Raw genomic sequence first — 14,655 nt, 5'->3', positions numbered from 1 at the left:
AACCAAGTTCAGTTATACACACTTCCCAGGTGGGATCATCGTACAACAATCAGGCATGGCATTGCTAGTGAATTTTTCCCCTCCCTAACATAGGGACATTTAGAACAATTACAGCACACACTATTGCGCCCTCCATCCCATTGAAACAATTTTATTTTGATAATTTCCATCAGATTTTTCTCTTTGAGTTGCAACTGCTGCCTTCCCACTATCAGATGGCCCGGCATATTCCTCACTCTACCATTACCAAAAAGCCAGGGGATCAACCCTGGTTCAACGAGGAGTGTAGAAGAGCATGCCAGGAGCAGCACCAGGCGTACCTAAAAATGAGGTGCCAATCTGGTGAAGCTACAATTCAGGACTACATGCATGCTAAACAGCGGAAGCAACATGCTATAGACAGAGCTAGGCGATTCTACAACCAACGGATCAGATCAAAGCTCTGCAGTCCTGCCACATCCAGTCGTGAATGGTGGTGGACAATTAAACAATTAACGGGAAGAGGAGGCTCTGTAAACATCCCCATCCTCAATGATGGCGGAGTCCAGCACGTGAGTGCAAAAGATAAGGCTGAAGCGTTTGCAACCATCTTCAGCCAGAAGTGCCGAGTGGATGATCCATCTCGGCCACCTCCCAATATGCCCACCATCACAGAAGCCAGTCTTCAGCCAATTCGATTCACTCCATGTGATATCAAGAAACGGCTGAGTGCACTGGATACAGCAAAGGCTTTGGGCCCAGACAACATCCTGGCTGAAGTACTGAAGACTTGTGCTCCAGAACTAGCTGCGCGTCTAGCCAAGCTGTTCCAGTACAGCTACAACACTGGCATCGACCCGACAATGTGGAAAATTGCCCAGGTATGTCCTGTCCACAAAAAGCAGGACAAATACAATCCGGCCAATTACCGCCCCATCAGTCTACTCTCAGTCATCAGCAAAGTGATGGAAGGTGTCGTCGACAGTGCTATCAAGCGGCACTTACTCACCAATAACCTGCTCACTGATGCTCAGTTCGGGTTCCGCTAGGACCACTTGGCTCCAGACCTCATTACAGCCTTGGTCCAAACATGGACAAAAGAGCTGAATTCCAGAGGTGAGGTGAGAGTGACTGACCTTGACATCAAGGCAGCACTTGACCGAGTGTGGCACCAAGGAGCCATAGTAAAATTGAAGTCAAGGGGAATCAGGGGGAAAACTCTCAGTGGCTGGAATCATACCTAGCACAAAGGAAGATGGTAGTGGTTGTTGGAGGCCAATCATCTCAGCCCCAGGACATTGCTGCAGGAGTTCCTCAGGGCAGTGTCCTAGGCCCAACCATCTTCAGCTGCTTCATCAATGACCTTCCCTCCATCATAAGGTCAGAAATGGGGATGTTCGCTGATGATTGCACAGTGTTCAGTTCCATTCGCAACCCCTCAAATAATGAAGCAGTCCGAGCCCGCATGCAGCAAGACCTGGACAACATCCAGGCTTGGGTTGATAAGTGGCAAGTAACATTCGCGCCAGACAAGTGCCAGGCAATGACCGTCTCCAACAAGAGAGTGTCGAATCACCTCCCCTTGACATTCAATGGCATTACCATTGCCGAATCCCCCACCATCAACATCGGGGGGGTCACCATTGACCAGAAACTTAACTGGACCAGCCATATAAATACTGTGGCTACGAGAGCAGGTCAGAGGCTGGGTATTCTTCAGCCAGTGACTCACCTCCTGACTCCCCAAAACCCTTCCACCATCTACAAGGCACAAGTCAGGAGTGTGATGGAATACTCTCCACTTGCCTGGATGAGTGCAGCTCCAACAAAACTCAAGAAGCTCGACACCATCCAGGACAAAGCAGCCCACTTGATCGGCACCCCATCCACCACCCTAAACATTCACTCCCTTCACCACTAGCGCACCGGGGCTGCATTGTGTACCATCCACAGGATGCACTGCAGCAACTCGCCAAGGCTTCTTCGACAGCACCTCCCGAACCCACGACCTCTACCACCTAGAAGGACAAGAGCAGCAGGTACATGGGAATAACACCACCTGCACGTTCCCCTCCAAGTCACACATCAGCCCGACTTGGAAATATATCGCCATTCCTTCATCGTCGCTGGGTCAAAATCCTGGAACTCCCTCCCTAACAGCACTGTGGGAGAACCTTCACCACATGGACTGCAGCGGTTCAAGAAGGCGGCTCACCACCCCCTTCTCAAGGGCAATTAGGGATGGGCAATAAATGCCAGCCTCGCCAGCAACACCCACATCCCATCAACGAATAAAAAAAAAATGACAGGCTTCAACAATTATCCCTCCTGCAGGTTTGTCTACCTCAACTGAAACTCCCCATTGACATCAGTGAAGTTCAAATGACGTTAAGAGATTGAAGCTCACAACCCTTTAATGCCCTCACACTAGAGTTAGTTTGATTAGTGACTTAAGAGGTTTTCCTTAATTAACTTTTACCACACCAAATGTGACATAGGTTAGGTTAAATCTTGTGCCCATAAACTGGGAACATATCTAAATGCAACACTAAAAACAGATCCTCCTACAACAAGACCATCTTTTTAGAAGCAGTTAAAATTATAGCTTCATTAAAAAAAAATTCAGACAGCAATAAGATATTATACTTTGATTTTTTTTCCACATATGTATTCTCTGAACAGAATGTTCACAGCCTATTGCTACAGGTGCCCAGGACACCACTTAATGGTGAAGATGCACATAAGGTTGCCAACCCTCCAGGATTTAAAGATTAATCTCCTGGTCACTGCTGCAAACAAAGGCGAAAAATCATAGGGGTATTAAAAAAAGTGATGAAACCAACATTACAGATGCACAGCTCCATGTTACAGGTACACAGAGCATAATACTCAATAATAAAGATGGGATAGAAGGGCACCGCTCTAGGTCATGGGGGAAACAGGAACTGCATGCTCCCTGTGACGGGGACACCACTCGCCTTTTCTCAAAAGTTTACTTGAAGTTTTATAACTTAAAATTTTAAGCCTTGGATTTGAAGTATAGTGCAGCCGAGTGACACGGGCCCCATCACCCCGCTCGGTGAGAGCGGCGGTTACCCGGGTGACGTACGGTTCACTTAGCGGACGCGTGCCGCCTGCACAAGAAGCGGGAGAACGGCTGCGGCAACCGTCGGTTAACCGGCAGGAATCGGCTCACGGCGGCCCCCACTCACCGTGTCCTCCTCGTCCATCTCTGCTCTCGGGCCCGCTCTTTCTGGCCGTTGCTAAGTAACTGAACCCGGACCACTTTCCCCGCGTGGACTTCCGGTCCGTCGCTGAAACCCCCATCGGTAAAGACAATATATTTTATGCTACTTTAAAATGTTCCAGGAAAAAAGAGAAATGTTGCCCAATCTCTTGTATTTAGCTTATAAATGTTATTTATTTTGATGTATTTCACTCTTTTACGTCCACTGCCAATATGTTTGAATGAGTTTGTAATAAGTTATGTTAAACTTATATAGATCCTTGGATAGACCACACTTGGAGTATTGTGCACTGTTTTGGTCTCCTATGAAAAGGATGTAGAGGCACTGGAGAAAGTGCAAAAAAGATTCACCAGGATGATACCAGAACTGAGAGGATATACTTATCAGGAAAGGCTGAACAGGCTGGGGCTCTTTTTTCTAGTAGAGAAGGCTGAGAGGTGACCTGATAGAGGTCTTTAAGATTATGAAAGGGTTTGATGGGATAGATGTAGAGAAAATGTTTCCACTTGCGGGTAAGGCCAAAACTAAGGGCCGTAAATATAAGATAGTCGCTAATTAACCTATTAGGGAATTCAGAAGGAACTTTACCCAAATAGAAAAATTGCAACTGACATTTAACACTGATAAATATAAAGGATTGCATACTGTTGAAGATGTAATATTCAAAGATAATTATACAATAAATGAAAATAAATTAGATCAAGGAGACTTAGAAAGAGACCATGGGAGAATAGTAATCATGTCACTTTCAATGTCTAGACAATATGACAAAGCTATTAAAAATTAAAAGAATGCTGGAATATATACCCAGAACGGTTATGTACAAGGCTACAGCGAATAAGCTAAAGCTTTACAACATACTGGTCAGAGTAGATTTGGAACAGCATGGTCAATTCGGCTCGGCATGTTACTGAACATGGAAGTGCACTGTAGAGGGTGCAGGGAAAAACATTAATAGATAGGATGAGCTACGAAGAAGGATTAGAGAAGTTCAACCACTTTCACCGAAGAAAGTCAGTTAAATGAGACCTCATCAAGGTATATAAAATATTTAATGGTTTAGATACGGTAAACCTGGAATATTATCTTAAAGTAAGCCAGGAAAGTATCAGAAGAAATAAATTTAAATTAGATCATAGGAAGAGCTTCTTTGCTCAAATAGTGGTGTGTTTGGAATAATCTGCCAGGCAGAGTAGTACTATCAAAAATATTAGGCATTTCAGGTTTGAAAAGGTAGTGTACTTTAATGTTTCTCAGCCTTAAAAATTAAACAAGCTCTATATACTTATGTAGGTTTGTGATCAGTCTCATCCTTTTTGATCATAAATCTCACTCCTAAGAGTCCTTAAACTTGATCAATAAGGTGCAATTGGATACTGAAATAGGAGAGTTAGGGTATACGCTCCGATGGATAGAAGGGCCCTTTTCACATTCTTTACTTTTGTTATCATAACAGTATCAAAATCTTGCATTAGCAAATTATCTAACTGACAAATTACCATATTATCAAATTAATGCCTTTTCCACACTTTTACTGTCCTGTTAACAATGATGCGGTTGCTCCAAACCACTGATTTCTTCAGTTATGGATAGAGCAACAAAGTTGTATTTCCTGATAACTTCAGAAAGCAGTGCTTACATCTGATCATCAATCAGAAATCATCTGGAACAGGTAGCTTCACACCAGAAGGAAGTGGCTATAATACAAAAACAAGTGTTGCAAAGCCCCTCCAAAAAAGGTCAACTTATGAAGTTAAAAATAAACTCTGATAGCCTGTTGTATCATCATTACCATCGAAAAGAACTATTTACATCTGTTTCCAATGCTTATTACACTAACATTGTGAGACCAGTGTGCAGTACTTCTTGTATGCCTTCCTCAACTTCATAGCAATGAAAATACATTTGTACAAATCCTATTTGTATTACTGTAAAGGTAGAGCTGAAACTGAGTCCATCTATGCCCGACCGAACTGCTATTAATAATTTTTTTCCTCCTTTATTTTGTCCTCTTTTTTAACATCTTGCATTTATTTAGCACCTTTCACAGCCAATGAAGTAATTTTGAAGTGTAGTCACTGTTGTAATATAAGGAAACATGGCAGCCAATTTGGACACAGCAAGGTGCCACAAACAACAATGAGATAAATGTCCAGATTATCTGTTTTAGTAACATTGAGGGTAAATGTTGGCCAGGACAATGTTGCACCATTTGTCTTCACTTTTTCACGTGTTTCCTCTCACTCAAGAGTAAGAGAACGTTGTAGAGGTCAGGCTATCCGTGAGTAAAATCAAATGTAAAACTATTGATCCTTTCCAACAAGGGGAAGTAAAAGAAACAAAAGCAAGAACTGTTGTTTATATGCAGTCTCTCCATTCAAGTGTGTCAGAAAAAAGCAACTTGCATTTATATAGTTAGTTCCTTTATCACATCTTTCAGAATCATCCTGGGACTGCCAGTGACTTTATGGTCAACAAGCTGCCTAAAATGAGAGCTCTGGATCTCCCAGCAAACCAGTCAAAAGTAAAAAGACACGTCTTCTCTACAACATGCCTCTCAGGAAAGCAGCAAAAAGCCGGAAATACCCTCCCCAATATCTGAACGCTGCCCCTCACCTCACCTGGCTTCCTTGCCTAAGAACTCCACTGAAGATGTTCTTTCTAGGCTCTGCTACAAGTCCTGCATCTACGAAAGAGTTGAGCATGAAATCTCCAATCCACTGATACATCCAATGCAACAGCCAACAGGATCATCTGATTCATCATCAGCTGATCATTTGTTTCCCGCCCTATTACCATACCACACACATGGCTGACTTCAAGACAAGCAGGAGCACTGACTATAACACTCACTAAACCTGCTGACCCATCATTCATTCTGCTAATCCGGCATATTACAAGAACCTCCCCAGCTGGAAAAGTGGGCACAAGATTTGAAAGATGCTCATCTCTGAAGATCCTTCCAGTAGTTCTCGTAATTGAACATCAAAGTGAGCTGCAGACTACCCCTTCCAAGTCAACAGAAAAGTCTGAAATGTTTGTGCCTCTCTCCTTGTCAGACCCAGAATCTGGATGTACACCTCCTCCTACAGACTACTTCACCCGCTTCCATTCCACAGACCCAGACACCAGCATACTCAACCTAGACCAACCAATTCCCTCAAGAGTTGGAGGTCCAGTTTACCCACTACAGCAACACAACCTAAAATCCCCAACACTGCCCATTGAGGATCAAGCCCTAGTTCGCGAAAACAGCACACCTTGGATCAGGGTTAGAACCAGCACAAAGAGTCCCCCAGTAATAATTAACAGCTCCGCACCAAAATACAGTATTAGACTGGTACCCTGGAAGCCGTTGTTGTGGCACAACCTCCTGGGGAACATCAACCACTGCGACAAACCAGGGCAGGACTCTTAAAGTGAATGAAAATCCCAGTCACAACTAGCTGTCGAGCCTAATGGAGGAAATCCAGTGGCTCAGAGAGAACGCTGGTGACAATCCGACCATCTACGTGGAAATTCTTGAGCTCTTCGCAAAAATGGCTGGGTAGAAAACTGGATTGTCAAAGGTGATGATAAGACTACAGCAATGCAAGCCCAAATGACAGCTGACTGGAAAGAGACTGAGAAATGGCTACAAAAGTAGATGACTGACAACTGGGGACATTTCAATAATACCCAGATCTTCTGTAGCCCTGAAAAACTGTTGAGGAATAGGTCAATCACCTCTTCCAGGAGACACTAAGATCACTCCTAGATCTGGATTTAAATTGGGCCTGACATTCAAACGTCCCCACTGAATCCTAGCACCCATGCTCACAGACCTACATCACCCAAGGCCTTTGTTTTATGAGTCAATAACTTTCAGAGCAAGGAGATAATAATCACCTAGGCCAGGATCGAGGATGAACTAAAATTCCAGAGCCACCATGTCCCAATCTTCGTGGATCTGTCCCCAGAGCTCCTGCAGAAACATAAGGCCTTTTGAAAATATCGAGCTTGCCCTCCACAACCAAGGCATCAAGTACAGGATGATCTTTCTGACCGGAATCAACTACTTTCTCCAAAAGCAGACCCCTGCCCAAATCAAGATCTGCCAGATAAGGCCACGCTTTTAATTCCCCTCCATCTCTACCTCACTAACATATCACCCATCCTTGGTTCGATTGCCTAAATCCCACACCCCTCAGCACCATAGAATTTCTGTGGACCTAACTGTACAAGCAAAATGGAGAAGGGTTCCCTGTACTACTCTGGGAAACTACCAAAGCGGTCCTTGTGGCTATATTAGTACTGTACAGCCAAAGAGGCTTGGAGCAAAGAATACGGTACTAGAAGCCCAACAAAAAAGGCACCAACCGCAGAGCAATGAATGAGCCCTGATTCAGACTCGAGTTAAGCTAAACAGTCTATTATCAGTGGGAGTGGAAGAGCTTCACCAACACAGCAAAGCAAAATATTATGAGCAAAGAGACAAAATGGGAAAGCTCCTAGTAGACACCCTGTGACAACAAGCACAGGACAGAACTGGAAAGCTTGTGAATTTAAAATAAAATTGCTGGACTATAACTTGGTGTTGTAAAATTGTTTACAAAGGACAGAACTATGCAGAGGGCAAGCTAATCTTAGGCCCTAGTGAGATCAATAAGGAATTTGCAGACTTCTGTGCCTCACTATGCACTTCAGAGTTTTTAGGCAACATACCACCTTGCCAACCTCCTCCTTTCCCAGCTCTCCCAGGAGAAAGCATAGTCACTGGACCCCAACAACAGTGAAGGAAAATTGAAGTGTCAAAACAACATCATCAGTAAAGGCGCGACATCTGCACAGTTATGTTTTACAAGGCTCTGCCTCCGGAACTGACACTGCTCCTGCTGAAAGTCTTGCACATGTTAAAGAGGCAGACACACTCTCAGACACTTGCAAAGTGCAAAAGAGTAACTAGGGAGAGAGTAGGGCCTCTTAAGGATCAACAAGGTCATCTATGTGCGGAACCTCAAGAGATGGGTGAGATCCTAAATGAATATTTCACATCGATATTTACGGTTGAGAAAGGCATGGATGTTAGGGAACTTGGGGAAATAAATAGTGATGTCTTGAGGAGTGTACATATTACAGAGAGGGAGGTGCTGGAAGTCTTAACACGCATCAAGGTAGATAAATCTCCGGGACCTGATTAAATGTATCCCAGGACGTTATGGGAGGTTAGGGAGGAAATTGCGGGTCCCCTAGCAGAGATATTTGAATCATCCACCGCTACAGGTGAGGTGCCTGAAGATTGGAGGGTAGCAAATGTTGTGCCTTTGTTTAAGAGGGCGGCAGGGAAAAGCCTGGGAACTACAGACCGGTGAGCCTGACATCTGTAGTGGGTAAGTTGTTAGAGGGTATTCTGAGAGACAGGATCTACAGGCACTGATTAGGAACAGTCAGCATGGTTTTGTGAGAGGAAAATCATGTCTCACAAATTTGATTGAGTTTTTTGAAGGGGTAACCAAGAAGATAGATGAGGGCTGTGCAGTAGACGTGGTCTACATGGACTTCAGCAAAGCCTTTGACAAGGTACCGCATGGTAGGTTGTTACATAAGGTTAAATCTCACGGGATCCAAGGTGAGGTAGCCAATTGGATACAAAATTGGATTGACGACAGAAGACAGAGGGTGGTTGTAGAGGGTTGTTTTTCAAACTGGAGGCCTGTGACCAGCGGTGTGCCTCAGGGATCGGTGCTGGGTCTGCTGTTATTTGTTATTTATATTAATGATTTGGATGAGAATTTAGGAGGCATGGTTAGTAAGTTTGCAGATGACACCAAGATTGGTGGCATTGTGGACAGTGAAGAAGGTTATCTAGGATTGCAACGGGATCTTGATAAATTGGGCCAGTGGGCCGATGAATGGCAGACGGAGTTTAATTTAGATAAATGTGAGGTGATGCATTTTGGTAGATCGAATCGGGCCAGGACCTACTCCGTTAATGGTAGGGCGTTGGGGAGAGTTATAGAACAAAGAGATCTAGGAGTACAGATTCATAGCTCCTTGAAAGTGGAGTCACAGGTGGATAGGGTGGTGAAGAAGGCATTCAGCTTGCTTGGTTTCATTGGTCAGAACATTGAATACAGGAGTTGGGATGTCTTGTTGAAGTTGTACAAGACATTGGTGAGGCCACACTTGGAATACTGTGTACAGTTCTGGTCACCCTATTATAGAAAGGATATTATTAAACTAGAAAGAGTGCAGAAAAGATTTACTAGGATGCTACCGGGACTTGATGGTTTGACTTATAGAGAGAGGTTGGATAGACTGAGACTTTTTTCCCTGGAGAGTAGGAGGTTGAGGGGTGATCTTATAGAAGTCTATAAAATAATGAGGGGCATAGATAAGGTAGATCGTCAAAATCTTTTCCCAAAGGTAGGGGAGTCTATAACGAGGGGGCATAGATTTAAGGTGAGAGGGGAGAGATACAAAAGGGTCCAGAGGGGCAATTTTTTCACTCAAAGGGTGGTGAGTGTCTGGAACGAGCTGCCAGAGGCAGTAGTAGAGGCGGGTACAATTTTGTCTTTTAAAAAGCATTTGGACAGTTACATGGGTAAGATGGGTATAGATGGATATGGGCCAAGTGCAGGCAATTGGGACTAGCTTAGTGGTATAAACTGGGCGACATGGACATGTTGGGCCGAAGGGCCTGTTTCCATGTTGTAAACTTCTATGATTCTATGATTCTACGTAAAAAAATGCAAACATTCCACTCTGTTCATCCTAAGATTCATATGCCTATTCAACATTGACATCAAAATACTGGCCAAGATCCTGGCTACCAGACTGGAAACAGTCACTGCCGCCCCCCCCCTCCTCGCTGGCCCCTGCTCCTCTCCACCCCCCCCCCCCCCCAGCTTAGTCCACACTGATCAAATGGGCTTTATATGAGGCCTCCAGTCTGGGGATAACACCAGATCCTGCTCATTATGGTGCCCCACTTGAAAGAACATAAATAACTCCACATCCTGGTACCCTCCATGGTCACAGAGAAGATGTTCAACTGCATGGAGTAGGAAGTCCTTCTTGTTGGATAAATGGCCTTCAACACACCCAATTTTGTTGGAGCAAAATTATTTTTTTTCATGTTTTGTAAGAGCATCCGCATGGGTGGCTCCACTCACGGGACTCGTTCATCTGTGGCCATAAATAACCAATACTAATTTTTAAGTTTCCAATGTCAAGGGTTCGGTAACCAGAGGACACAGATTTAAGCAAAAGAACCAGGGGGCAGACAAGGAGAATTTTTTTTATGCAACAAGTTGTTATGATCTGTAATGCGCTGTCTGAAAGGGTGGTGGAAGCAGATTAAATCATAACTTTCAAAAGTGAATTGGATAAATACACTTGGGAAAAAAAGGAATAAATTGCAGGCCTATGGCGTAAGTGCAGGGGAGTGGGACTAATTGGATAGCTCTTTCATAGCTATGGTTCTCTGTCTCACTATACATATATAATCTGTGTTTCTCTTCTCTCGAACCCTGCATGTATTTTTTTCCCAGGAAGCTCATCCTCTGCCTGTAGACCCTTTCATGTGGGTAATGCCTCCTGCGACCTTTTTTTTATTATTCGTTCATGGGATGTGGACATCGCTGGCAAGGCCAGCATTTATTGCCCATCCCTAATTGCCCTTGAAGAAGGTGGTGATGAGCCGCTCGGCCATTTCAGAGGGCGATTAAGAATCAACCACATTGTTGTGGGTCTGGAGTCACATATAGGCCAGACCGAGTAAGGACAGGTTTCCTTCCCTGAAGGGCATTAGTGAACCAGATGGGTTTTTACGACAATCCGGTAGTTTCATGGCCACCATTACTGATACTAGCTTTTTAAAAATTTATTTAATTAATCAAATTTAAATTCCCTAGCTGCCATAGCGGGATTTGAACTCATGACTCTGGATTACTAGTCCAGTAACATAACCACTCAGCCCCTCTGTTGCTCCCCTCTTTGCTGCTCTCCATATCCTTGTTGAGCAACTCTCTCTTGTACACCTGCAGTTCCCAGCACGACATGATTGCCATGGATGATGATTTTCTTCCTCCTCAAGTGTCCTCTGCAATACATCCATTGCGCCCCCCCCCCATCCTGACCTTGTCAGTTTGAGAGGCTCCAAAGTTTTGCTAAAGATGTCTCAATACAAGGACATTTGCCTGAGAGAACTGAGAGACCAGCTGCAATACCTGAGCCTTTATTGAGATGTGTCCATCACAGGTTTAAAAGCCCAAATCAACTTCGGCTGAATCTCGCCTCCGTTTCAATGGCAAGATTCAAAAGGCCCGGGAAACCCCTACAGGAGATGTTAAATTTGTTTCTGTTTAAGACTCAATTAAAAAATACCTACCTCAAGTAAACAAATTGCCCCACTAACGATCCACCCACAGGCAATTATTGGGGACGCGATTTCCGGGATTCAGCTGCGCGCGTGCATCCAAACACGCCCTCATTAGACCTGGAAGTGGGCGCGTTGGAGCCAGGTTGTAGATGCAATTTAAAAAGCTGCAATTTTCACCTCCCACCTGCCCCCAACCCACCCGTTCCTGGGGGTTAAAATTCCCCCCAGTATCTCGATATGTACCTGAGATTCTGTGTCTGTCACCATGACCAAAAGATCCCCCATACTTCTGTTTGCTACTTTTCTCCTTCTCCCTATGTGCTTCTTCTTCTCCCTCACCCCATCTCTCTATGGGGGTAATTTTGACTTTAGACGATAGTGTAAAACAGGCGATATCGGCTCGGCTGCCCATTAAACACCTCCTGATTTTCGTTTCCACTGAAGTTTAAAGTCAATATTACCCCCAATGTGTCTGAACTCTCATTCTATCTGGATTTCCATGACTCTCTCTCCCTGTGTCTAAACATTTCTATCTCTAAGTATTTAAATAACTCTCCCTCTCTCAGTTTTTCCGAAAGTAAAATCGGGCAGGGTGTATAACAGGATGCAAATTCGTCACTGCCGGATTTGTGCCCTGCCAAAGTTGAATTTCATGTCCAAACTTGTCCCTCTGTCCCCCACTGCCATGAATGAATATGTATCTCTGTCTCCCTTCCCCATTTCTGAACTCGTCTCTCCCTCACCTGTGTCTGAACTTGTCCTTCTTTCTCCTTCACCTCGTGTCTTAGCTTCCTCTCACCCTCCCTGATAAAAACAGAAAATGCTAGAAATACACAGCAAGTCGATCAGTATATGTAAAGAGAAAAGACAAGTTAATGTTTGAGGTGAATACCTTTCATCAGAATTGAAGGAGGGCTCATTCTTCTCTATTTCCAGCACTATTACTGATTGGCCTAACTCCAGGGAATTATAGTGTGGAATCTAGCCAACCCTCACAACCTGTGACTGGACATGGAAATAAATAGCTAATTAGTCAACTTTTGGTAGTCTTGGTTGAGAGAAGAATATTGGCCAGGATGTTGAGAGAAACTCCCGCTCTTTTTCAAAAAGTGCCATAGGAATTTTAATGTCCATCTGATTCATCATAGGAGATCTCAATCTTATGTGTGCGGAATGCAGGAGTGTTGTTAGACCCAGACACAGATTGCAAATCCATTTAAATATGGAGCTGTGCTTGTTTTAAGAAATTGAGACCAATATGTTTCATGAGACCATGAGGACCCATCCGCCCATGAGCCCCCAGCCCCTTGACTAGGCATAACCACGGTCCTGTAACCGAGTATTCCAAATTAAGTTGCTGTTGAACTTAATGTTGTTTTTCCCAGGATGGGTATTTTTAAACATTGGAATGGGGAATAGGCAGTAGAGTGTGGCCCTTTGGTGAATTCAGTATTTTAAACATTTTGATTAATTGTGGATTTACATGTGACCACACGAGAAATGGTCTATACTTTTTTCGCAAACAACAGACAAGCCAAATTTCAGAATTATACATAGAATGTGACAGGTTTATAAAGCCTTTGGCCCCAAATCTCCTGGGTGTGAGAGGACACTGTGATATTGTAAGCCGGGAGGGCATGCCAGAATTTGGGGCAGGAACCCCCTTCTCAAAATCCACGCAGCCACTTATTTCACTCACCGCCCTTTAAACGGGTGTCATTCGATGAGGCAAGACTGATGGGGTATCATCACCTGTCAGAAATCCTCCCAGTGTGCCTCACTTGCCCCAAGGCAAAGTACATCTGCATGATGTAGGTGTAAGATCCTGGCAGAAGTGAGGCCTCAAAAAGCTGAAAATGCCAGTTTCCTAGTGGCCGTCTGGAAGGTGACAAATTCAAAACTGGAACTCTTTTGTCTGCCTTCGGTCGGAACGGTCTCACGTCTGACAGTGCTACAAGGTGCCACTGACAAATTCTTCGCCCCTGCCGGACAGACACATATGGAGCACTCAAAATGGCACAGGCACCTGTCCCCTCTATGCAAATGATCCAAGCCCCAGGAATTGGGACGGGGTCAGGGTCGGGGCAGACTACCAGGCTGAAGTCCTGCCTTGCTGCACTTTTGACAGCGGATTGGGGCCCAGGAATTTTGATGCCTTTGTTCCCTCTGAGAAAGTTTAAGTAAATAATAAGCAAAGACCTTTGAAGAGCAAAATGTTCCAGACCCCGAAATTCCTGAAGCCCCACTCCACCGCCAGAAGGGTGGTAGAGCAGGACTTATGTGTCCATCAGTTTGCCCTGTCCTGGCCCAGTCTCAACTCCCAGGGTTAGGGTCATTTGCCTAGTGGGAGTGGAAGCCAGCGCCATTTTCAGCTCCTCCCTGTTTTTCACACTGCGATCGATTGCCGTTAGGAAACCAGCATATTCTGTTTATTGGGGCCCCATCTCTGCCAGGATTTTCCTTTGTGTTGGGTGCACGTGAGGTGGAACTGACAGGATTTCTGACCAGTGAAATCTTTCCTCCTCTTCTACAGACGTTCACATGGAGGGGACAGCAGAAAAAGTGCCTCACCCATTTCCTCTGGAATTTTGCAGTAGAGAAAAAAAGAGGCACAGACTCCGTGAACTCTGTCCTGCCCCAAACTTATGCCCACCTGCCGCCTCGCCTTCCCAGGATTTTCAAGGCTGCAGTATCTACAGCTCAAAAGACACAATGGGTTTTGTGCCATACAAATGGGTCTTCTATAAAATAATATAGACCGAGTTTTATTGACAGTGCCATAGCTTTTAGCAGCTTTGTCCTCAGCGAGGTAGAATAACAATACTCCACAAAGGATCACAACAGTAAGGAAGCAGGGAAAATATGAATAGATGAGAGATGGGTGAAGAAAGGTGCTGAAGCTACTTAGTAACCAGGCACATTTGCTATTTGACTCACCAAAGATGGATGGTTACTCACACCTGGCAATGCAGTGAGTGGAATTTTCTAGCATTGGCACAGATACACAAATAGAGTGAGGTAATTAATTTTAACTGCTTAAAGCACACATCGCATTACAGTTAAAAG

At 44.5% G+C, this 14,655-nt stretch overlaps 1 protein-coding gene and 1 long non-coding RNA gene across 2 annotated transcripts in view; one reads left to right on the top strand and one right to left on the bottom strand.

Moving 5' to 3' along the window:
* Positions 1–3,281, bottom strand: part of taf1b (TATA box binding protein (Tbp)-associated factor, RNA polymerase I, B) — a 96,793-nt gene extending 93,512 nt beyond the window's left edge. The window contains exon 1 of the mRNA XM_067984257.1: positions 3,192–3,281. Within this exon, the coding sequence (XP_067840358.1) occupies positions 3,192–3,209 (18 nt within the window). The 5' untranslated portion in view covers positions 3,210–3,281. The remainder of the gene's footprint in view (positions 1–3,191) is intronic.
* Positions 3,080–14,655, top strand: part of LOC137321700 (uncharacterized) — a 30,311-nt gene continuing 18,735 nt past the window's right edge. Inside the window, exon 1 of the long non-coding RNA XR_010962887.1 lies at positions 3,080–3,308. This is a non-coding gene — a long non-coding RNA (uncharacterized lncRNA). The remainder of the gene's footprint in view (positions 3,309–14,655) is intronic.

This window comes from Heptranchias perlo, chromosome 5 (genome assembly GCF_035084215.1).
Source record: "Heptranchias perlo isolate sHepPer1 chromosome 5, sHepPer1.hap1, whole genome shotgun sequence".
Taxonomy (NCBI): domain Eukaryota; kingdom Metazoa; phylum Chordata; class Chondrichthyes; order Hexanchiformes; family Hexanchidae; genus Heptranchias; species Heptranchias perlo.
This window is presented reverse-complemented; position numbering and strand designations above follow the sequence as displayed.